Source organism: Gobio gobio, assembly GCF_949357685.1.
Source record: "Gobio gobio genome assembly, chromosome: 14".
NCBI classification, from domain to species: Eukaryota; Metazoa; Chordata; class Actinopteri; order Cypriniformes; family Gobionidae; genus Gobio; species Gobio gobio.
The window spans coordinates 40,394,284-40,420,072 of NC_137107.1; the positions used below are offsets into that span (position 1 = coordinate 40,394,284).

At 39.6% G+C, this 25,789-nt stretch overlaps 2 protein-coding genes across 2 annotated transcripts in view; both read left to right on the forward strand.

Moving 5' to 3' along the window:
- The window catches only part of LOC307137479 (uncharacterized protein), an 890,992-nt gene that overhangs the window by 56,438 nt on the left and 808,765 nt on the right, over window positions 1–25,789 (forward strand). The window lies entirely within an intron of this gene.
- Window positions 1,098–24,116, forward strand: crb2a (crumbs cell polarity complex component 2a). Its single transcript, XM_079834424.1, has 13 exons — window positions 1,098–1,362; window positions 12,941–13,600; window positions 13,961–14,156; window positions 14,338–14,477; window positions 14,560–14,730; window positions 15,548–15,661; window positions 15,735–16,697; window positions 17,006–17,586; window positions 17,671–17,836; window positions 18,005–18,875; window positions 19,899–20,015; window positions 20,105–20,231; window positions 21,301–24,116. The coding sequence occupies exons 1-13, from the start codon at window positions 1,293–1,295 to the stop codon at window positions 21,520–21,522; spliced, it is 4,398 nt and encodes a 1,465-aa protein (XP_079690550.1). The 5' UTR covers window positions 1,098–1,292; the 3' UTR covers window positions 21,523–24,116.

Here is a 25,789-nt window from a genome sequence, read left to right on the forward strand (position 1 = left end):
ATTAGTAAATGTTCAAATGAACTAAGATGAATAAATGCTTTAGAAGTATTGTTCATTGCTAGTTTGTGTTAACTAATAGTTAACTAGTGTTAACAAATGGAACCTTCTAGTAAAGTGTTACCAAAAATGACAAAAGCACATAACAAAATTACCAAAACAAACTAAAATCAAAATGAAAAGTAAAAATGCTTTATAAACCCCAATTCCCTAATTCAGTTTAGTATTAAATAACCCTGACCTGAGTCTTTACTGTCTGCTGTCCACCTGTAAAAGTGTAGAAAGGGGCATGAATTAATAATGAAGAAATGTGAAATTGTAGGTTTGAACTAATAAAAGACATAAATTCATATACATAATTCATAGCAAACTTACTTTTACAATAAATTAGAAACCACCATTAATAGAAATATTTTATATTTTGTTTGTTTTGTTTCATCACACACACACACACACACACACACACACACACACACACACACACACACACACACACACACACACATAAAATGTCTCGCCCACAAACACACAGTTTCTTAAATTACTTTTAGTTTGTATATTAAAATTTGCTAAACCTATATCTACCCCTTACAGAAACTTTTTTTTTATTAAGCTGTTATCATGGTTGCACTTTATTTTGCAGTATGTGTACTTACAGTGTAATTACAATGTAGTTACATAAGAAAATACTGGTAATATAAGGTAACACATGGGTTTAGGGGTAGGTTCAGGGTTAGTACCTAGTTATAACCCAGTTATTGTAATTGCTATAATAAGTAAATAGTATGTACATGGGGAACAGGACTGTAAAATAAAGTGCTACTGTTATCATTGTTATTAAAACATTTTTAACTTTATGAATCATTTTTATCCTTGAGGACATCCCTGGATGTCCCTGTGTGATGTTTTATCTGAGTTAGTTCCATTCTGTTCCCAAAGTAAACCCATCACACACATATGAGTCCTGGTGCTGAAGTCCACTTCTGGTTTTCCGGCCCCTCCCCTCTCAGGGTGATTAGTGTGGTAAGCCGCAGCAGGATTGGGTGGGAGAGTTAGTCTCATTACTACGCGTACAATGGCCCACCGCTCTCAGCCTGACCATTCTGATGCTGGACAGAGGAACTTTATATGAACTACACACCCGGACGCTTACAGGAATTTAAGAGAGGATACTTTCAACTTCAGGATCATGCAGGAACTCGTTTGATGTTCGCCAGGATGGTTTAATTTGAAGGCTGCTCCACTATGAAGAGACATTAAGCTAGTTTGGTAGGTTTGGATTGTCTCACGTCACCATGGAGATCAGGAAAGTGCATCTGAAATGCACCGGGACATTTTTTCTGACCATGATGCTGTTCAAATGGGGTGAGTTCTGACTCTCATTCTGTCTCAATGCCTATAGGAAATACAATATAATATTCTATGAACATATATTTTCATAAATACATATTCATAGAACATATACAAGTTAACTTTTACATGGTAACCCTGAACAATGATGAAAGGAACTTCTTACATGCAGAAAAAAATGGGATACTGATCATTAAAAGCAGTTGAGAACATCATTCATAGAAATCAGGGATAGAAATAGTCAGAATGTTATGTTTTGCTAATATTTGGTCACTTATAAAGTGTGTTTTATTCTGAGAAAGACCAAGTTTAATCATATATATATCTGCTAGAGCGAAAAGCAACAGGTTGGATGTGGCTCTATACTGACCCTTTTATTTTTTTGGCAAACTTTACTGTTTAAAAAGGCAGATGAAAGTAAATAAATGTACTTTTATCCACACTAATATATATATATATATATATATATATATATATATATATATATATATATATATATATATATATATATATATATATATATATATATATATATATATATATATATATATATAGAGAGAGAGAGAGAGAGAGAGAGAGAGAGAGAGAGAGAGAGAGAGAGAGAGAGAGAGAGAGACACATCCAACCTGTTGCTTTTGACTCAGATATATATATATTATATATTAGTGTGATTAAACTTGGTCTTTCTCAGAATAAAACACCTAATAAGTGACCAAATATTAGCAAAACATAACATTCTGACTATTTCTATCCCTGATTTATATATATTACTAATATATAATATTATATATTAGTAATCACTTTTTTGTAATGATGATCACTGTAAAAAAAAAAAAAGTTGCTGCCTTAAATTTTTAAGTCAACTTGGATGTTTAAGTCATTGTTGAAATTAAATTACATTAAACTGACTTGAAATGAGTTGAATCTTGTATAACTTACAAAAAAGTTGAAAATTGCTTAACTTATTTTGATGAGTTAAACCAATTTAAAAACATATGTTGGCATAACTTATTGGTCATATAATTGTCATAGTGTAGAGACAAGAGCGTGAGGGTGGTCTCTTTTGACTTGCACCTGTAAGCAGCCACCTAGCAACCGCTCAGAACACCCTAGCAACCACATAGCAACTCCCTGGCAACCACCCACAACACTTAGCATAATGGCGAATTTAAACAAAAAAAAAAGAAAACAAAAAGTTAAGATCTGGGTGATCATTTTGTCATTTACAAGATATATCTTCTATACACTCTAAAAAATGCTGGGTTGTTTCAACTCATGTTTGGATCAAATATGGACAAACCCAACCGTTGGTTTAAAATGTTTAAATACATTTTGAAATCCAACAGTTGGGTTTGTCCATAGTTGACCCAAACATGGGTTGAAACAACGGAGTGTATCATATTTTCTTCTGTTGTATACAGACACAGTATCTCTTTTTCGCATTAGTGTTGTGCCATTTTCTGTTATCTTGGACTCCCAAAGATGTGCACTGGAGTGTTACTCGCGTCCCTCCTCCCGTCTGGAGTGGATATGACTGGTGCATGGTACAGACGGGAGTATGGGGGAGGTTACCCATCTATTTTCCCTCCTTCCATCCATCCCGTCTGATTCTGCCCCGCTCTCAGGCCTCTGTCTGAAGCAGAAAAGCTTGGGGGGTGGGATCCATTGTTTCCCGTTGCCATGACACCAGGGCTGAGTCATTTGGACGCTGTGTGCGGGTGGAATCTGCGTTAAGCACTTTTAACAAGCTCTGTTTGCTTTTGCGTCCCGTAGGCTTAACGCTCTTTCATCTGACTGCACGGTCAAGCTGTCTCTGAGTATTTAACTCTATGATGATCATATTCAGGGGAAAAAAACAAGTCGAAAGTATTGATGGTTGTATATCATGCATGTCATTTTGTGTAACCATTACTCTTAGAGTTCTGGGTTACACTTAATTTGGTAACATTTTATTTCACAGTGTCATTGTTACATAATATGTTTTACATAATAACATGCAACTAACCCTAAACCAAACCCTAACCCTATAGTAAGTACATATTACTCAATACTTAAATGCATAATTACAGAGTAACAAAGACACCTTAAAACAAAGTGCAACCCTTTATTTTTAGGAACTATGCACTTACTATAGGGTTAGGATTGAGGTTTGATTTAGGGTTATTTGAATGTAATTATGCATAATTTATAGTTATTACTACAGTAACTACATGTAACGTGTAACAAGGACTTATATTTTACACAACACTTAACATGCACTTTACCTTAAGTTTGACATTAACCAGCGCAATATTAGTGTTTCACTGCAGGAGCAAAGATTACATTAAATTAAGTTTATTGCAGTTTTACAGTAATATACAATACCTGCAAAAACGTATTGCTCTGGTCAGTGTTAGTTTTGGTTCTAAGTGTTGTATGGAAATGCAAGGTTGGTACTTACTTTAAATACACTTTGCTTGACAAAACTCACTATTCAGACTCACAGATCCTGCTGTTTAGGTGTCAAGTGTTGTATGCAATTACAACCCTGCATCTGTAGTGTATTTGCATAGACTATTGGGAGTCAATGGGGAAATTCAGCGAGAGGAACAGTGAAACTGGTCTGTTAGTTCATGTCAAATCACGCATGCAAATGCGACATCAAGCGCTTAGAGAAACGAGGGGGATCCTGGAATTCACATGACTTTTTCAATGAAAACGTCTACAATGGACCCTGCCCCCAACTCTAATCCTAACAAGAACACAGAGAGGGAAGAATAAAATCACACGACAAAGTCCACTGCATTCTCACAGTCAAGATTCTGCTAATAAAAGTGAGCCTATACTAGCTAGAGGAGCTTGCGTTGATGCTAACTTTAACAAGTAACGTCTTTCTGTGGATCAATGCTTAAAAATATCACCCATATAGAAGGTTTAATGAATGTTTTAGAGTATAAAATATTATAATAAGTAGTATAAATAGTATAAACAGGCTTTTACTACACTGTAAAAAAGTAAATAACTTAAAACACAACACAATGCAATGCATCATTCAAAATACAAGTAAAACACCTGTAAAAAAAAAAAACAATACAGAAAATTCCTTCATATTTTTACAGTAAATTGTGCCCTACTTTTACAGACTTTTTATATAGCTAGATGAGGTGTTGATGATAACATTGACAAATAATGCTTTTGTGTGGACTGATGCTCAAAAATATCACCTATTGTATATTTAGAAGGTTAAATGAATACATATATCAATGCTGTAAAATCGATAAATCACGATTAATCTCATATATAGTACCGGTCAAAAGTTTGAAAGCATTACTATTTTTTATATTTTTGAAAGAAGTCTCTTATGCTAAGCCTGCATTTATTTGATCAAAAATCAACAGTAATATTGTGAAATATTTTAAATAATGGTTTTCTTTATAATTGATTTCTGTGATGCAAAGCTGAATTTTCAGCATCATTAGTGTGACATGATCCTTTAGAAATCATTCTAATATGCTGATTTATGATCAATGTTAAACAGGAACCTGTTTTTGGAACCTGTGAGCCTTTTTTTCAGGATTCACTGATGAATAAAAAGTTAAAAAGAACAGCATTTATTCAAAATCACTATCACTTTTAATCAATTGAACACATCCTTGATTAAGAAAAAGAAATAAAAAAACACAACCCATTGAATAGTAGTGTATATTGTTACAAAAGATCCATTTTAAATAAATGATGTCCTGTATGAAAATGGACAATTTAGACAAAAATGTAACTGTAAAAGATCAATAAACAGGTTTTTACTAAATAATTCACATATGTGCTTAAAAAGTTTCACATTTCGGCATTTCAAATCTCCTGACGCTGACCAGGTTTACTTAGACTTCATCTACAGTATAAGCGCTGCCAGATATTATGCCACAAATCCGGTTGTTAAAACTGAATTTTTCATTATGTTTGTTTTTAGATTCACGTGGAGGAATAAAGCTAATGTCCTTCAGAACAAATGCCAAAAGCCTCGTGGTGATGCTCATGTGGCGTAACACTCAAAAGCATCACCTATAAAGTCTAAAAGGTTAAAACTTTGTGTCTAGGTTTAGGTGCAGGGGCGAATAAAGCTAATTAGCTAATGACAGAGATTTGCTAAGTCTGAGTTCATATTGATGCTAAGAACAACTATTAAGTAATAGGCCTACTCTAATATTCACAATGAGTCAAAACACTTATATTTCATCTGAAAGGTTTGTTTCTTAATGTTAGAACTCTTACTTTTAGGTTCACATGAGAGAATTAAGCATGCATACATACAAAGAAACACTTGCACACACCTCTCCTGCGCCTGTGAAAATAAACAGACCAAAGGTTATCACAAAGTCCTGTCACACATCACACACACCTCCCAGCTGCCCTCTTACTGTCATCCTCTCTGTAACCCGTCCGTTCCCACTCGTATCTCTAGACAGATGCATATTAAGAGAGTGTTATCTCATTGGGATGATTTCCCCATATGCCTGGGCAACTGATCCTGACAAATTTCACAGCCATTGTATGTATTATTGGTTGTTGTGTTAACTCCAAGATCCAGGGTTATTATTCAGTTATAACTGAAACTACACTATACATATACCTGATTTCACACTATACAATGAAACTTGTATAATATATATATAAACCAATTCAAAATATTAATAAACTAGTATCTCAATTATACTAAAATAACACTGGTGTTACACACACATTTATGCAGTTTCCCCACCTGACCCCTCTAAAACAATCTGTAACCCCTAAAATTGTAAAACTAACCTATCACACCCCCTCCCAGCAGGAGGTAAGACACAAACAGGGATGATTGACAGTGATGTAAACGGAAGGGGAGGAGTTCCCCTTGACTGACAGTTGGTATCAGTGTTAGCAGTTTAACTCTTAGAACCTGCATGGCAAACATTCTTCCAGCGGGCTCACACAGATAACCTTAAACACTGACACAAGTAAGACGTAGTGTTCAAGACAGATGTCAGGAGAATGTCTCCGTCGGCCGAAGGATGCCAGAGACTCTCAGATGTCTGTGAAAGCTCAGTGTTAAAGTCTGTATAATCAGAACCACTACAGCTTGTCTCCACCGAGCTGAACCCAAACGTGTCACATCTGGGTGCTGTCCACATTCCAGCGAGATCACATTTAAGAGAATACAAATATGTATGGGACATGACCAGATCAAAAGGGGACAAGCTAGTTGATATTGTTGGATATATATCATTCCTAATATTGTGTTGGTTCAAATAGCCCTGACCCGTCGAGGCATGGACTCCACTAGACCCCTGAAGCAGTGCTGTGGTATCTGGCACCAAGATGTTAGCAGCAGATCCTTTAAGTCGTGTAAGTTACGAGGTGGGGCCTCCATGGATCGGACTTGTTTGTTCAGCACATCCGACAGATGCTCGATTGGATTGAGATCTGGGGGATTTTGAGGCCAAGTCAACACCTCAAACTCGTTGTTGTGCTCCTCAAACCATTCCTGAACCATTTTTGCTTTGTGGCAAGGCTTATTATCCTGCTGAAAGAGCCACAGCCACCAGGGAATACCGTTTCCATGAAAGGGTGTACAAGGTCTGCAACAATGCTTAGGTAGGTGGTACATGTCAAAGTAACATCCACATGTATGGCAGGACCCAAGGTTTCCCAGCAGAACATTGCCCAAAGCATCACACTGCCTCCGCCGGCTTGCCTTCTTCCCATAGTGCATCCTGGTGCCATGTGTTCCCCAGGTAAGCAACGCACTCACACCCGGCCATCCAGGGGATGTAAAGAAAACGTGATTCATCAGACCAGGCCACCTTCTTCCATTTCTCCGGGGTCCAGTTCTGATGCTCACGTGCCCACTGTTGGCACTTTTGGCGGTGGACAGGGGTCAGCATGGACACCCTGACTGGTCTGCGGCAATGCAGCCCCATACACAAAAAACTGCTATGCACTGTGTATTCTGACACTTTTCAATCAGAACCAGCATTAACTTTTTGAGCAATTTGAGCTACAATTTGAGCTACAGTAACTTGTCTCCCCACGTGCAACAATGAGCCTTGACCATCCATGACCCTGTCGCCGGTTCACCGCTGTTCCTTCCTTGGACCACTGCAGACCGGAAACACCCCACAAGAGCTGCAGTTTTGGAGATGCTCTGACCCAGTCGTCTAGCCAAACCACAAAATGTTCACTTGCTGCCAAATATATCCCACCCACCAACAGGTGCAGCGGTGAAGGGATAATCAGTGTTATTCACTTCACCTGTCATAATGTTATGCCTGATCGGTGATATATATTTACAAACCTAAAGTTTGGGGTCGATAAGACTTTTTAAGTGTTTTTGAAAGAAAGCTGCATTTAATAGATTAAAAAATACAGTAAAAACAGTAATATTGTGAAATATTATTAGAAATTAAAATAATTGTTTTCTGAATATATTTCAAAAAGCTGAATTTTCAGCATCATTACTCCAGTCTTCAGTGTCACATGATCATTCAGAAATCATTCTAGTATGATGATTTGATGCTCAATAAATATTTCTGATTAGTATCAATGTTGATAACAGTTGTGCTGCTTAATATTTTTGTGAAAACAAAGATACATTTTGGATTCTTTTATGAATAGAAAGTTCAAAATAACACAATTTATTTAAAATATAAATTATTTGTAACATTAAAACGCCTTTAATGTGGATGGGTGGATAATTGAATATCATTTAATACTTAATTTCATTAAAAATGTAGTACTTTCTTACTTTTACTCAAGTAAAACTTGTAATTACTTTTACTTGAGTAAAAGTAAGAAAGTACTACTTTTTGAATGTAATTAAGTATTAAATGATATTCAAACGTAGTGCAGTAAAAAGTACAATATTGTGTTTTGTAATGTTGTGAAGTAAACGTTTTCCAAAGAAGAACACTGATAAAGTACATATACTTGAAAAATAAAGAAAGTGAAAATACTTTACTACTGTCCGCCTTGTCGTCAGCCATTACAAGATGGGCAACCTCTTGTCAATGTTGCTTTTGAACAAAAAGGTGTCTAAAATAACAAGCAGTATTTAAATCTGACTCTGGAATCTCTTGGTGGCACAAGGTGGCAGAGAACTGGATTCTAAGGTTACAAAAGCTGTCTGGCATAGTAGTGTAGACTAACCTAAAGCTGTCCTGTTTTACACACACCTCTCTGAGAGGATTACGCTCAGCTCAGTACACGAAGACTTTGGCCTACTCGCTCTTTTTCTCTCTGACGGTAGGCGCCGTCTAATTAACTTTAAATTGAGTCTTTTCACTGCACATGACAGGAAGTCAAATATTTCATTTGAAATTAGGATGAACTCCAAGGTCCAACATGTGAGCAAATGTGAGCAGAGAGCAATATTTTGAAGTAAAGGTTCAGTCAGTGAGAGTGTGTAAGCACACGTGTTTGTGTGAGAGAACATTAGCTAAATGAGGTACAGACAGTATAATCCACTTTAATTTTCTGTAAACATGCGGTGCAACACACAGGTTGGCAGAGGGCAGAGCAGAAAGTAGATAATCAGTGTCCTTCAGTAACAGGAAGGAGTAAGTAAAAAAAGAAAACTAGAAGAGGGACTTCATGTATGTCTGCCCGCAATGGACTGGACGTTTGTGACTGGCACCATCTGGCTCAGTGACCCTTCATGTCTATGGCAGCGTGAGCTGGGAAATCTTCTTTACTTATCACACTATCCTGACAGGAAATGACATGAGCGTTAAAGAGATCTAAGATGGTGAGAAACACTGAAAATAAAAGGAAAGGAGAGGAGAGAGGAGGTGGATCTGGGGTCGCAGAGGTCAGAATCTCTTCGTCTCAGGGTCAAATTAGTTTAGCAGTAACTATAGAAACTGAGACCCACTCAGTGGACACTTGCTGGGTCAGTCTGAGTGGAGCTCGTTTTCCTGAGCCGGGGGTGGGGAATAAATGCTTGTGTGGGTGTCAGACGGATCTGCGTCCTACACAGTCTACAGAAGCATACTAAAATCAAAGTATTCTTAAAAATTATTTTTGGGGAACATTATGTGTGCATGGCGATTACTCTTAAAAACGTCCACTTGTTCATTTTGTTTACTTTGAGATGACTGTGTAAGCCACATTTTAAGATAAATGAGTGTGTTCTCACTAAGATCAGTGTGCAAGCTCTCAGTTGTGTTGTGTAAGAACAGTCTGTGTGTTCTGAGACTGATAAGATGTTTCTGTTCTAAAAGTAACACTTCCGTGTTGATTAAAGTGTCTGGGCAAATACATTGCAGCTCTAATGCTGTACAGTGGGTCCAAAAGTCTGAAACTGAAAATCCGGAGTTCAAAATATAATTTAAATATGGAAAGAAAGAAAAAAGATTTGGGATTTTGAACAATTTAGAGTGAAGGAACATTATGACATTCTACCTTACACTGAAATTGTTATGCTGATATACAGTTTTCAAGGCATTTTATCGTAAAAGTATTGAGACAAATTAAAATTATATTTTGGCTTCTGACCAAGTCTGGGATAAGGGTAAAATATTATAATCAATATATAAATCAAATGTTTCCAGTTTAAAGAATTAGTTCACTTCAAAATGAAAATGTCCTGATTTTTTTCTCACCCCTATCTCATCCAAGATGTTCATGTCTTTCTTTCTTCAGTCGAAAAGAAATTACGTTTTTTGCGGGAAAACATTCTAGGATTTTTTTCCCCATCATAGCCTTCCATTGCAACCAAAATGCTGAAGGTCCAAATCAATGCAGTTTCAAAGCGCTTCGAAGGGCTTCAGAGGTTCTGCGCAATCCCAAACGATGAATAGGGTCTTATCTAGCGAAATGATCGGCCATTTTTTTTTTTATGAATATACTTTTTAACCTAAATTGCTCATCTTGCGCTGCTCTGCTACGTGTCAAGGATTGCGCAACCACGTCGAAAAGGTCACGGTAGACGTAGGCGGAAGTACTACCCCAAGCGAACGTGCAAGGACTAATACAAACGCCCTTTACAAAAAACACTCCATTTTCAACTTCAAATTCGTTCGACATCTTTGTTTTACCTTTTTTTTGCTAAAGGCCATTTGTATTAGTTTTCGCATGTGCGCTATGTAAACACAGGGGTGGTACTTCCGCCTACGTATAGCGTGACCTTTACAACGTGATTACGCAATCCTTAGCACGTCGCAGAGCAGCGCAAGATGAGCAATTTAGGGATTTTAGGGATTGCGCAGAGCCTCTGAAGCCCTTCGAAGCCCTTTGAAACTGCATTGATTTGGACCTTCAACATTTTGGTTGCGATGGAAGGCTATGATGGGGAGAAAAATCCTGGAATGTTTTCCTCAAAAAACGTAATTTCTTTTCGACTAAAGAAAGAAAGGCATGAACATCTTGGATGAGAAGGAGGTGAGTAAAATATCAGGACATTTTATATTAAGTTAACTAATCCTTTAAGGGGTCGTTTACACAAACTAAAAATTGAAAACTTTTTATACATTTTGTCCGGTCATTTACATGACAATGCCATTTCCGGGGCCTGAAAAGCAAAACGATACCATTATTGACTCTGTGTAAACTACAAAAACGCACATTTATGAAAACAGTGACGTCATGCGCCTGTGTACGTTGTTGTTTGTGTGTGAAAAACGCTAAGGAAAAACGTTTCAGTTTTTAGTACGTCTCTGTCGCGTAAACGTACCCTTAAAGGGTTAGTTCACCCAAAAACGAAAATTATCCCATAATTTACTCTCTCTCAAGCCATCCTAGGTATATATGACTTTCTTCTTTCAGCCAAACACAATCAGAGTTATATTAAAAATATATCCTGGCCTTTCCCAGCTTTATAATGGGAGTGAATAGAGCCTTTTAATGGGAGTGAATAAAGTTTTTGAAGCTCCAAAAAGCGCATCCATCCATCATAAAAATAATCCATACAGAAAAGGTCACTCTGGGTTACCGGAAGCCAGTGATTAAGGTTTATAAATAAGTTATAAATATGTATTTTTTTTCTCACAAAAATGCATTGCTTTGCTTCAAAAGGCCTTTATTAACCCCCTGGAGTACTTTTAAGATGGATGGAAGTGCTTTTTGGAGCTTCAAAAACTCTATTCACTCCCATTATAAAGCTTGGAAGAGCCAGGATAAATATTTTTTTTTATATAACTCTGATTGTGTTTGGCTGAAAGAAGAAAGAATATACACCTAGAATGGCTTGAGGGTGAGTAAATTGTGGGATAATTTTCATTTTAATGTGATCTTAAAAAAGTTTAAGAATCAAGTTTTACCCTTGTGGGGACATTTGGTTCCCACAAACCCATCGAAAGTTGACACACATACACACTTCCACACTATATAAACCCCTTCAATGCTTCACTTTATTTTCACATAACGCTGCTCCATTCCTGCTGAACTGCCTTGCTACACACACAATGCTCAATATGTGCACACAAAGACATACACACACACACATCACCTCATTCCTTTTGCTCATTCATTAATATCTTCCGCCTGAATGAATATTTGGGATGAAGGTCTGATCAAAGCGACATTGAGGGGGCCAGGGCAGCAAAGTGGTTGAGAGAAGGTGGGGGAGTGTTTAGAGGAACGAGGGGCCCCACAAGGGTTAAGGATGGGTGGGCCACACTAATGGATCCGAATTGGATGCGCAGTGGGGGTTGAGGGTCGAGGTCATGCAGATAACAGGAATTTGAAATGACTCAAAGAGCTATCATGCGATTGGTCGATCTGCACGAGAAAATCCCCATGAATGCTCTCTGCACCACATTCTGATCTAAAAAAACACACACTCATATGCACAGGCAAAATATGCTATTTACAATACACACAAGGTCACAAATTACAGGGGATCGCTCAAATTTGATCTCTTAGTTCAGGGCATAAAGTACATTTTGTAAGACTTGTTATGACTAAGAAGTGTTAAAAATTCTGAACCTCACAAATGATCAACGTCACAGATGGGCTTGGTATTTGTAATGCTGACTTTGAAGAGATTCCCTCTCTTTATTCCTCGGGCTCAGTCTGTCTTACCCGGGATTAAGGTTTGGGATCAGTGGCCTGTTATTAACTGATGTCAGTCTTACCTTTGTTTCGGGTGGTATATATCGGTTTTCCATTTTTCTGGCATAAGTCAGTTTCATAGTAATATATTACATCAGAATCTTTAAAGTTTTCTGAAGACAATGCACATGCAAAACTTACCATCACTATTATAGAATGATGCTATGTGGTTGCTAAGGTGTTCTGTGTTTTTTTAAGCAGTTTGCTAAGGGGTTGCTTACCGGTCCAATCAAACAAACCCACTTCCAACTTTCAATTACATTTTGGCCCCTAGATATGGTTTATGTTTGTCATTCAAAGTAAGTCTATGGGATTTATTTGCCCATTTTATTTACAAGACAAATCGACATCTCTCCACTCATGTCTGGTTTTCCATGTCTATTGGAAAAATGGTGTAGGACACTTAATACTTTGGCTTAGGGATCTGAACAAGCCCCTAACCCCAAGTATGATCAATGGTAAAAACATCAGGTTTCCCATTGGCAATATGCATCAGTAAGAGGTACCATATTAAATCCTGTCTTTCTTTCTCTAGGTATATTCTGTTCCGGGTCATCTGATATGTGTGCATCTTCACCGTGTCAGAATGGGGCGACATGCGTAGATACAATGGATGATTATGTGTGTTTGTGTTCACGGGAAGGAGTACGCTACATGGGGAGGGACTGTATGGAGCTGTACAATGCTTGTGTGCTCGCTGAATGTGAAGGGTGTGTGAGTGAACCTGGCACGGAGCACTACACCTGTCCAGAAGACATCAACGAGTGTGAAAGTGGGCCGTGTGTCGGTGCCCTCTCTGAGTGTGTGGACGAGCTGAATGGCTACAAATGCCTGTGCCCACCTGGTTTCGGAGGAGAAGACTGCAGTCGTCGCATCACAGACTGTGTTGATGAACCCTGCCTCAACAATGGCACCTGTAGACGTATAGTGGACGGATTTGAATGCACTTGTTCAGATGGTTTTCATGGGGAGACCTGCGAAGAGAACCTGGATGAGTGTGAATCACATCCCTGTCAGAACGGTGCAATCTGTGTGGATGGTGCCAACAAGTATCACTGCTTCTGCGTGCCTGGATACCAAGGACACAACTGTGAGATTGACATAAATGAGTGCGCATCGAGACCTTGTTGGAACAATGGAACATGTATTAATGGGAAAGACCGGTACTTCTGTGAATGCCTGCTGGGATATACAGGTAATATGTGGAACTGTGTAAACCTATCATGAACTTGTTTGAAACCTTATATTTCCACATTTTTTAACTGTGCTGCTAACAGTCTAAAGCAGGGATGCCCAATTCTAATGCTAAATTCTAAAAATTTGCTCCAACACACCTGCCTGGAATGTATTGGTAATCCTAAAGATCTTGATTGGCTGATTCAGGTGTTTTATTAGGGTTTGAACTAAACTCTGCAGGACTATGGCCCTCCAGAAGCAGGATTGGGCAATCCTGGTTTACATGGATGTTGACAGCAATTAATAACTGGTAGTTGCCAAGTCTCTTTATTGGGCATCTGATTTTTTAAGTCATGTATTGTGCTCTGAATCTCTGTAGGAGTGAACTGTGAGATGGAGATTGATGAATGCGAGTCAAATCCCTGTCAAAACGGAGCCACCTGTCATGACCTAGTGGGGTTGTACACCTGTGACTGTGTGCAGGGGTTTGAAGGTTCAGACTGTGAAATCGATATCGATGAATGTGAGAGTGAGCCATGTCAGAATGGAGGAATCTGCCACGACCTTATTGATAGGTAACAGAACTCTGGAATTGTGGGAAAGCCTGACAGGGTCATGCAGATGACATCTATGCACTTCCATTTTTTTCACTTACTCACTGCGAGTAAAACAAATGCTACATGTTAGTCTCTTCTTGTCTAAGTGGTTGGTTATTTGGCCCCCAAAAAATCTGATTTGGTGTGTATTTGTATGCAGTTATGAGTGTGAATGTGAAGGCACTGGTTATATGGGGGATCACTGTGAGGAGGATATTCCAGAGTGTGCATCACATCCTTGCCAACATGGAGCTACTTGTCTAGAAGGCATTAACCACTACAACTGTACCTGTTGGCCAGGTAGCTCTCCTTTATTCAAAACTGTACTCAATTGTTTAGTCTAACTCTGCAACAAACTGAATCTATGTTAATGTGTGTATAGGTTTTGAAGGAGATAACTGTGAGGTGGATATAGATGAATGTGCTGATACTCCCTGTGAGAACGATGGTGAATGTTTTGAGAAGTCAAATTCTGAAATCTGGGAAACAGACTGGGAGTTCACCTACGCCACAGCCGCTGGTTACGTCTGTCAGTGCCAACCAGGATACACAGGTACTGACAACATAAAAAGAGATGTAAATGTAAAACAGTACATTAAAGCCACGTTTCCACTGCAATTACCCGGAACAATTTTTCCCAGGAACATTTTCCCCCAGACCTGTTGCTGTCTGTGTTTTCATCGTGGTCTAAAAGTACCGTGAAGATTAGGCAAATTAGTCCAGTGACGTAGGACTGTGCGCGGCTTTCCAGTTCACGCTGGATTTCGTCCTCCAGCTTAATAAAGCCTGAATCTCATTGTCGGTCCATCTGTCATATTTTTTAAACTCCATTGTTGATTCAAGCAGCAAACAACTTTTACTGCACACACCGCAACAGACTTTTAAAAATGGTGGTCATTGTCGGTCCATCTGTCATTTTTTTTAAACTCCATTATTGATTCAAGCAGCAAACAACTTTTACTGCACGCACCGCAACAGACTTTTAAAAATGGTGGTTGAAATAAAATACTGCGTGGAGTCAACAAATCAAAATGCTGCGTGAACCAATCAGCATACTCAGCGCCCAAGTCCCACCCCGATAGTTCCTGAACTTTGAAAAAGTACTACATTGCAAGCAGGGGGAGATGTTTACACGGAACTTCATTTAGACCCTGGTCCCTGTGGTCGAAACACACTGAGTATCACCCCAAAGTCCCTAGTTCCAGGGGAAAATTCCTGGGGTGGAAACACGGCTTAAAACAACACACAGACAATGCTACCACTTTCATTTTTAATAACTTGTTCCAGAGTTGAGCATAACTATGTTTTGACCCAATATGTGATTGAATTGGTGGTCAAGTATTGACATGCTGTTTATTTGTTTTCCCCAGGAGAGAACTGTTCAGTGAACATAAACGAGTGTGTATCTGAGCCCTGTCACAATGGGGGAAGCTGTATGGATTTGGTTAACGGATACACATGTCTTTGCCTAGAGGGGTTTGCAGGTTAGTGTTTGATATTAGAAAGTGTTTGCATGTGTATTTGTCTGTATTGTTAATTTTGGTCCGTCTTTGTCAGGCGTGGAGTGCGAGGTTAATATAGATGAGTGTGAGAGTGCCCCCTGCCTGAATGGAGGTGTATGTGAAGATGGAGTAGCTGAATACAAGTGCCAATGTGCAGAAGCTGAGGAAAGTCACCTGCCATGGGGGGGTCCCCAATGCACTGTGCAGCTGCTTGGTTGCATTGAGCATGCCTGCCAAAATGGCGCCACATGCTTGCCATGGTTAGATGGAGAGACACATGGACATACTTGCCTTTGTCCTCCTGGTTTCTATGATGACATATGTTCTACACCAACCACATTTTCCTTCTCCTCACCGAGGTTCTTTCTGATTGAGGTTCCACCCCTCAAGCGCAGAAGGAGAGACACAGAACACGAGCATCTGTCTGTCCGTCTGCGCTTCCGCACCACTCTGCCTGATATGCTGCTGTTTTTTCGTGGCAATGCTGAGCTTTTCCTATCCCTGGAGATTGTTGGGGGTGAGCTGCGTGCTAAGGCAATATCAAAGGAGGGAGGGTCACTGAAGGCACAATTACCAGGGCTTGTAAGTGACGGAGATTGGCATGAAGCAATAGTGAGCATTGATGAACAGGATATCAGACTTGTCCTTCAGGTCAAAGGTCCAGACTGTGACAATCAAGCATGTAGAGTTGAAGACAAGCAACCAGGTGATCATGAAATTTTCTTTCACCACGATAGCCTCACAAAGGTATATGTGGGTGGAGTACCAGAGGAGTACAAGGAGCTTACATTGAGCGGTGGCTTTTTGGGCTGTATGGAGGACCTACAGGTTGATGGCCATCCTGTCCTGCCACATGATCTGGGTGACGAGGAGGCAAGTGTAGAGTTAGGCTGTATAAAGACGGAATGGTGCCAGGTGGACCCACATCCTTGCTCTCAACAAGGGCACTGTGTCGATCTCTGGACGAGCTACCACTGTGACTGTTATAGACCACACTATGGACATGACTGCAGCCAAGGTGTGCATACACACATGCTCATACACTCAAACAATGACCTTGTAGTAATGTGCAGCGCTCAAGTATTCAGCTCTGGTGCTGAAGGGCAACTGTTCTGCCAGGTTTAACTGTAGCCCTATTCAAACACACCTGAACAAACTAATCAAGATGATTACTTGGAAAATACAGGCAAGTGTGTTTGGTAAGGTGGGACTGAAACTCTGCAGGACAGTGACCCTCCAGGACTGCAGTTGAATAGTTCGGGTGTAGAGGAAACCAAACTTATATAATAATAAAACATTATTGTCACATTTCTCTTTCTTTCCCAGATTTCCCCTCTTGGACATTTAGTCATGAGGACTCTAAAAGCTTTCTTGCATTTGAACTGCTGTTTGATATTGGCAGGAACTTTAGTGTCTCATTCTACCTACGATCACTTAAATCAAGTGGATTATTATTTCAGCTACGAAAGGCAGGACTTGAGGGGACAGAGGAACATGATCCTTATTTTACCATGTACCTGGAAATGGGACGAGTACAGGTGACCTCTGTAGCAGAGTCACCCACCCTATCATCACCAGTGTTTGTCTGTAATGGAGAGAAGTCTTTGATTCAGTTGGACATACAGGAAGGTCAGGTGTTCTTTAACCATGGAGGATTGCACTATATACTTGGCTCACTGCCTGACATGGAAGTTCTGGGGGGAGACCTGGTGTATGTTGGTGGAGTTCCAGGTGAAGAAGGTGCAACAGATTGGGGTGGGAACTTTAAGGGCTGCCTGCAGGACCTGAGACTAGACGATGTGCATCTAGAAGTGGACGTCTGGAATAGTACCCTCAATGAGACTATATATATCTCCGGTGATGCAGAAAATGTGCTACCTGGATGCATAAGTGATAACACATGCAAGGTATGTAGACTTACATGTATATTAGATGTGTTTGCATTGATAATTATTGTTGGAAAGAACTAATGTTGTGCGGATGGTTTGCAGGTGGAGCCTTGCTTGAATGGTGGAGAGTGTACAGTCACATGGAATGACTTTACTTGTTCCTGCCCACGGGACTTCACTGGAAAGACATGTGAAACCAGAGTTTGGTGTGTCAGCGACCCGTGCGTAAATGGTGGACGCTGCGTGGATCTGTCGGATGGCTTTGAGTGTATGCTCATCTTAAACAACCCACTTTCTTGGTTGCTTCCTGAACATCCTATTGGCAAAATAATTAATAAATATTAATAATGTATAAATGTTTATAATCAAGTAGTAAATATAAATGTATGTGAAATTTATGAAAATACATATTTATTTTATTTTTTTGTCTTACCAGGCATTGCTAATGCTACCTTTGACAACACAGCCCTACACTATAGTGCTAAGGGATCTCTAGTTGACCCAGTGACCAATGTCACCATGGAGCTTCGTACAAGGCAGGAAAATGGTGTGTTACTTCGTGCATGGAGAGGGGCGGAACTTCTACTGATTGGTCTGCTGGATTCGGCCATTTATGTGGAGCTTCATACAGAGAACAGTGTGGAACCAGTAACATTCTCTGGACAAAGACTCATTGGAGATGGAACCTGGCATCGCTTGCTCATTGTCATGGCCAACCCTGAGCTTGATGCATCTCCGTGGTTGATTTTGGTGGATGGCATCATTGATGGTAGCAGTGCCCCAGTGCTTGCTGGTAGTTTAAGTTTTCTTAAAGACTTGTCAAGTGAGGTTGCACTGGCAGAGACGTACACAGGATGTCTAGGTGCTGTCGGAGTAGGTGGGGTGTATCTTCCATTTGTAGACAATCCCAAATCACCCCAAACATCTCGGTTTTGGAGGAGACAAGATGAGCATGTGCACATAGGGTGCTCTGGGACTCCAGTGTGCCACTCTCATCCTTGCAGGCATGGTGGTACATGTGTGGATCTCTTTAATACATTTAGCTGCCAGTGCTCACCCGGCTGGGAAGGGATCACCTGTGAAAAAGAAACCGACGAGTGCGTCTCAGGACCCTGTCTCCATGGCAAATGCAAGGACAAGTTTAATGGGTTTGACTGCTTGTGTCACCCAGGATTTGCTGGACCTACATGTTCAGAAAACATAGACGACTGCAAAGGATCGAAGTGTAAGAACGGAGGAACCTGTGTGGATGGAGTTAATGACTACACCTGTATCTGTCCCGCTAAGTACAGCGGAACACGTTGTCAGTGAGTTCTTACTGATCACACATTGATGCCTAGACTTGGCTCAGCGATAATTTACTCTCCATTTACAGTACATTTGCCCTTCTACTCTGTTGAACAGAGAACAGGGTTATAAGGGGCTTTCGCACCAAGTAGTTCTAGGAACTTAGTTATAGGAACTAGCCACCAAGGTGGTTCCCCGAGAACTAAAAGTTACCCTAGGGCCGTTTTCCTGGTTGCATTCGCACCGCCAATAGAAATTCTGAAGTGACGTAAGCCGCGCTTGTTGTTGTGACTTTTGTTTTGCCGGCGCTGAGAATGCACACAGCACTCACATTCTCCGGCTTCATACTTATACGTTATTAGATAGAAATGTTATACAAAGAAAGTAGACAGTACATGAAAAAGCATTAGCGTTTGCCATATGGCTGATGTCCAATGTCGCTAGCTGAGCAGAAATACCTAATCATGTTTTGCTTGGTCCCCTCAAAGTTGCGTTGGATTTTCTCCTCAGCTTAAGGTTGAGAGGTCCATCTATCACTGTTTTCCATGTTTGTAGAGTTAGTTCCTGGAGTAAATATATAGGCTATAATCTGTGTTTCCACCACTTTTTAAAAATGGCGGATGCTGGTGTTTCGCGTGCGTTCGACCAATCAACATGCACTTACGACAGTGGTAGTTCCTAGTTCCTTGTGCTGGCTTAGACCCTCCTCTGAAGCAGGAGCTAATTAAGTTCCCCCAAAAGGAGTTCCTAGAACTAAAATCGTTCCCAGTTCCTGTGGTGCCAACACTCCAAAATCCGGGTACTTCCGCCAATAGTTCTAGGAACTACGAAAAGGTTCCTCCGGTGCGACAACCCCTATAAAGTGGTCTTCACAGAGAACTAAATTCAAACCTGCTTGTAGTTGTAAATACTAATGAACGCCAGTGGAAAAACATCAAATAGTTCACTATCCTCTTTATTTCACATCACAGTAAGACTGCATCCTTATCTGTTCGGGATTGTTTCAAGTGTTGAGCATTTGTTTGTGTGTTCTTGTGCATCAGGTATAACTACCCTCCTCTTAAATGTGACCTGGATTTTGAATGTGAAAATGATGGCATTTGTCACGACACTCTGTGGGGGGCAAACTGCACCTGCCCTCCAGGATTCACAGGAGACAGGTGGAGTTAACACTTACATCCTTGTCCAATAGAAATAAATTGAATATACAAATACTGATAAAGTGTTCACATGTTTTTTTTTTCCACAGATGTGAGAGAGAAATGGATGAGTGTGCATCTAGCCCATGTCTAAACGGTGGATCGTGTCTGGATCGGCTGAACCGGTTTCAATGTTTGTGTCCAGCAGGATTCAGTGGTCAGTTCTGTGAAACAAATGTAAGTAAACACTGAGTATAATAATAATAATAAGCATGCAATTTAGGAACGAAAATGGGAATGCAAACAAGTTTGGTAGTGTTAATTGTTACTTTTTATCTAACAATAACAATAGCCGCGTTTCCACTGTCGGGCCAATGTGAGCCAGGGCTTTCAACGGGCCGGGCTGGGCTAATAGCCTCGGACTTGTAGCACAGTGCCCAAAACCACACTATGTTTCCACCGCAACGCTTCACTAAAACCCGCCCATAACACACCTCTCTGGAACAACGTCACACAAATCCATCATTTCACCAACAAATGCAAGTTTTATCAAAAAAAAAATAAGAGAGAAATCACTAGAAACTAGTGAGATCGCAAAACGAGCATGATAAAAGCGTTTGTTGGCTTTTTTTTTTGTTTACTTAAAGATTTAAAACCCAAGCATCGATGTTTTACCACCGTTTTACAATAGTAAGTCATACATTGATCATAATGAATTCATTTGTCAAGATTGCACATTAGTCACACATAAATAAAGTGGTACTTACAAAAATACGGTGACTGAGACAGTCCCAATATATATTCAGTCTGAGAAAAACAGGAAGCTCCAGAAAAAGTTGCTTTATTTCAGACAGTCCGGTATAAAGAGATAAGACGTACTGACAGATAAAATAAATACATGATTGTGATAGCCTATATGATTTGTCTGATTTCTTCAAGCAGTCATGGTTAGCGCAATAGCAGCACTATTTCTGCCTTATACAGTGATCAGAATCCACATCGGATCACAAACAGAAGTTATTTCAAACACGCTGCTGTCTGAAAGATATATGGAATCATCCGCGCCCGCGACGCTGACGTCCCCAGACTCCGCCTTTGTTCGTAACCACTCCTCAAGCCCGAGCTGGTCCGCTTTGGACCAAGGTATTCGGTGGCCCAAAAAAACGAGGAAGCCCCTACGAGGCCCGATCATGCACCGGAAGTAACAATGGGAACGTGACTGGCCCTGGCACGCACTAGTACGGCCGCTTTTGGCCTGACAGTGGAAACGCAGCTAATTTGAATCTATCTCTCTCTCTCTCTGCAGAAGCAAGCTCAGCAAGATCATATACCATGGCTGGCAATTGCGGTTCCATTGGCATGTGGTTGTATCCTCTTGGTGACTATTGGTCTCATTTTCATGTTGATGACAGCACGCAGGAAGCGGCAATCAGAAGGAACTTATTCCCCAAGCCATCAGGAGGTTGCAGGTGCACGCCTGGAGATGGATAGCATGCTGAAAGTACCACCTGAAGAGCGTCTAATTTGAGATATGAACACAAAAACAAATGTAGACAAGGGGGCTCTAATATTATCGGAGTGACAATGGAATTACACCCGACCTTTCCAAGACCAAGTGGTATTACGGAGGCACAATAATAAGCAAGTGCTGCATCAAACAAGCAACCTAAAGATGTACTCTAATACGAATGAAAGAGGAAAAATGAAAATGGGAAGGCATCAAATATGGTTGATCTTTCACCATTGATTTTGTGGAGACCAACAACTTTATTAACCAGCAACTTTCTCAAGTCTAGTTGAACTTGGACGTTGTGATTCTTTACCTCATGGCATTATATGCCTGAACGACTTACATTCTCCCCGCACTCCCACAGCATTTAAAATCTTTAACAAATCTCTTTCAAAGATAAGCGCTGAAAGTAGTGCTAATGATGGAGAGAGAAACATTTTGAAAATATTTTTTTTCCACAGCATTTGAATGTACAAGATATGATATTTGGAGCAATACTGTTTTGTTAACTAGCTACTATTTCTGCTGTATGGGCAACACTGAATATGATAATTGACAATAAGGAATGTGGCTTCATATTCATGCCAATGTGAATAATTAGCCATACGTTAGCATTTAAAGGGATGGGGAACAACAAACTTGTTACATTTTAGGCCCTGTTTACACCTGTTCTATCAGACCACAAGTAGACGAGGGAGACATACCCGTTTACACCTGTTATTTTAATCCATCTCTTTTGTCTATTTTCAACCACTTCTGTCCTTATTTCTAAGGCCTTTTTCAGATCTTTCTACCTAATGGACGTAATAAGCTTGTGAAATTTACAAATGAACGTGAAAGGAGACGATGGAAAAACTGACAGCCGCAAGACTGAGTGCGTGTTAGAAATTAGGAACGGCAAAGAACATTGAGCTTGGTACGTTTTTTTGTCTTCAAACCAAACCAAAGGTACAGTGTGTGAATTTTGGCGGCATCTAGTGGTGAGGTTGTGAATTGCAATCACCCACCGTTCCCCCCTGCCTTTCGAAGCACATAGAGAAGCTACGGGGGCCTACACAGGACAAATTGTTGTCGTCGGAAAGAGCAGAGAGTAGCTAGCGCTGTTGAGAAATTTAGGGCTACTGTAGAAACATAACGTCGGAAAAGGTACTAAAAAAAATAACGGGACAATATGTAAGGTTTTTATACACCACCGAAAACATAGTTATGTATACTACCAGTCTAAAGTTTGGACACACTTTCCCATCAAAGAGAATGGGAAAGTGTGTCCAAACTTTTGACTGGTAGTGTATATTATATTGCATTTCTGTCAATAGATCCTCGTAAATACTACACACTGCACCTTTAAGTCTTCTTCAGCCGACAAAGTTTAAATCCTGTCTGGCTAGTGCGCTTCCCATAATGTTTACGCATTAGGTCAGTAGGCAGAGAGTTAGCCAACTTTTGCGGCTGTTTGACCACATGAAAAGTTCGACCACATGAGCGTTTACACTAAGAAAACAATCCAATTGAATGCGTTTATGACTACCTCTGGAAGTGGTTAAAAGTGGACAAGTTCAAAACGTTTTAGACCCCGTTTACACCTGTATTTAGTGTCGTCCACTTGTGATAGGATTGACGAAAACAGGGCCTTAAAGTAATGCATTTTCTTTCTTTTTTTTGCTTTAGGGCATAACTTTTCTGGTTTTGCCTACTGCATAGTTGCGTTCACATTGTATCAGAATTACCCTAATTACGCATTTACGATTACTAAAAACTATATGTCTTTGTTGAAGAAATTACATATCATATAAAGAACCAAAAAGACTGCAAGTTAGTTAGCAATATCACTAGGTTTATGTTTGACATGCCATTTTATTTTAGCCGATAACCTACACTTGTCTTTCACTATTCAATATTTGAGATGGCAAAAAGAAAATACATTAATGTAGTAATAATTTTTTTTGCTTTCATTGACAACAACGCTGTACATGGTGCTATTTGGAGTAACAAAACAAATAGCTTTGAGTAGAATATGAGCAGTTGTCACCTTGTAATTAAGGCAATTCCATCAAAAATGTGAACGCAACATAATTTGATTGAGACCGTTATTGGAAAAACTGTGAACGTTTTACTGTTTGACAATCACCGCACTTCGCATTTTTTGGGGAATGCGTTTATACACATACAAGTGTGAGACTACTAAAGATATAAACACCAACACAAATGTTTTTACACACTTACCTCTGCGTACACATGCAAACATGAACACCATGAGTGGTAAAACAAAATTCTGCCTGTGTATGAAGATAAAAAAAGAGAGATGAGACATAAGAAGAAATCCTTGCTGATGCCTAAATGCTGTAAAAACTGAGTGAATGCAAGTTGCGTTCATTTTACAAGTTGTGTGTATATGTTGTAAATTATGGCTGTAATTTGTGTTTTCTGGTCTGTTGCATATCAATCCGGCTTCCTGCATGAGCATTCTTAGGAATTACTAAAACTCTACAGTACAGTGTGAACTGCAACATCAATTTAGGAATATATTTTTGAACGTGTAAATGTGCAAATGTTGTTTAATAAAAGTGTTTGTGTTTAAATGTGTAAATGGAGTAAAGTTCAAGTGCATGATTAGTTGTTTTTTAATCTCATAATTAGGGGCCAAGCACCGAAGGCACCTATTGAAATGGTTAGCATTCTTATTATTATTCTTCCTTCTTCTTCTTCCGCCATGGGAGTCTATGGCAGCCCACAGAACCGCTTGCGGGAAAGTTATGAAATTTGGCACACAGATAGAGGATAGTCCCAACTGTCACTATAGCATTTTACACTATAGCATCAATTTTGAGTCTCTAAATCAATCCCTCTAGCGCCACCACCTGTCTAAAGTTACACTCATGTTTATGCTAATAACTTTTGAACCATAAGGGCTAGAAACAAAACTCAAGACAATTCGATTGCACCCTATGGCGTAATTTTCCGTCATGAAAATTTTCCCGCCATTTTTAATTAACTGAAAAACCTACTTTTGCAAACTCCTCCTAGGCCGTTGCTCTGATTTTCACGAAAATTTAATCAGATCATCTTCAGACCATGCTGACAAAAAGTTATGGAATTCAAGTTGATTCGTCCAATCGTTTTCGATAAACGGGCGAAAAATTTTACGTAGTGGTTGCAAAAATACACTTAAAGCTACACTGTGTGATATTTTCCCCCATCTAGCGGTTAAAAGGTAAATGACCATCTAGTATATTAGTTTCTCTTCCTCTCAATTCCGATTTCGTTTTAACTCCTACGGTGGCCGATTTAGTCCAAGATTAACATGGCTTCCAGTTTGACCTCGTCCACATTCGACACACTGCCATCGAGTGTTAAAAGGCGAAAGGCGAAGCTTGAATTTACGGGTATGTCCCTCTTTGGCTGATGTACTTTCAAGATGGAGGGGCAACATGGCGACCCGCATTCGAACCCATTACCCGTATGTAATTTCAATGGCATATTATAAACTTACGAGAATACTTTATTACTTGAAAGAAGTAAATATACATTAATGAGCACATATTTTAGAAAGAACTAAGTGTTTTTAGCTAAGAATAAACTAAAAAAGTTACACAGTGTAGCTTTAAGGCTATATCTCCGCAGCGCTTTATCGTATTCAAACCAAACTTTGTACATGTCATCACAAGCATGACCTGAGGCAACATGCAGCGTTTTGGCACAGCGCCACCTACTGGTCCGGAGATACGAAAAATGGCTATTTTTGCTTATAACTTCTGAACCGTTTGTCCAAAAATCATAAAAACAGTGATCTCGTTAGATTCAGGATGGCATGCCGAGTCGTGTGGTATCCAATTTTACCAGGCACGTGCACAGGTAGGGCTCAACCTGTGCAGAGCACATGCCCTTTTTGCCCTTACACTCCAAAGTGCCCTTTTTTTGGTGGTAGTGTTTTTTGTTCCTGCTTCAATAAATCAATAGTTTTGGTAAGTGCATTTGAGTTTGGCTTTTGTAAAATGTTAATAATATATTGATAAGTAATACAACCACATTTAATTTGTTTTTGCCACCGAAAAATCATAAATAAGCAAAGGTGCGCCCATAGACGCCAAGAGCGCCCGCGCTGTTTCCTACTGGAACTTACACAAAGTGACTGAGTGATCCTCGTCATCTAGGTCAAATATATTTCGTAGAAATTTGTTCTTGGATTTATGATTGCTAATACAATTAATTTGTTAACATGTAATAATATCATGGTCACATGTTTAATTCATTTACGTTGTTGATATATGCACATATTCTCTAATTT

Bases quoted from the DNA above. Each gene is read 5' to 3' on its own strand.
- crb2a (XM_079834424.1), top strand. From the start codon at position 1,293: ATGGAGATCAGGAAAGTGCATCTGAAATGCACCGGGACATTTTTTCTG. The intron at 13,601-13,960 runs GTAATATGTGGA...GAATCTCTGTAG, and splicing joins ATGCCTGCTGGGATATACAG to GAGTGAACTGTGAGATGGAG. The intron at 16,698-17,005 runs GTGTGCATACAC...TTTCTTTCCCAG, and splicing joins TGGACATGACTGCAGCCAAG to ATTTCCCCTCTTGGACATTT.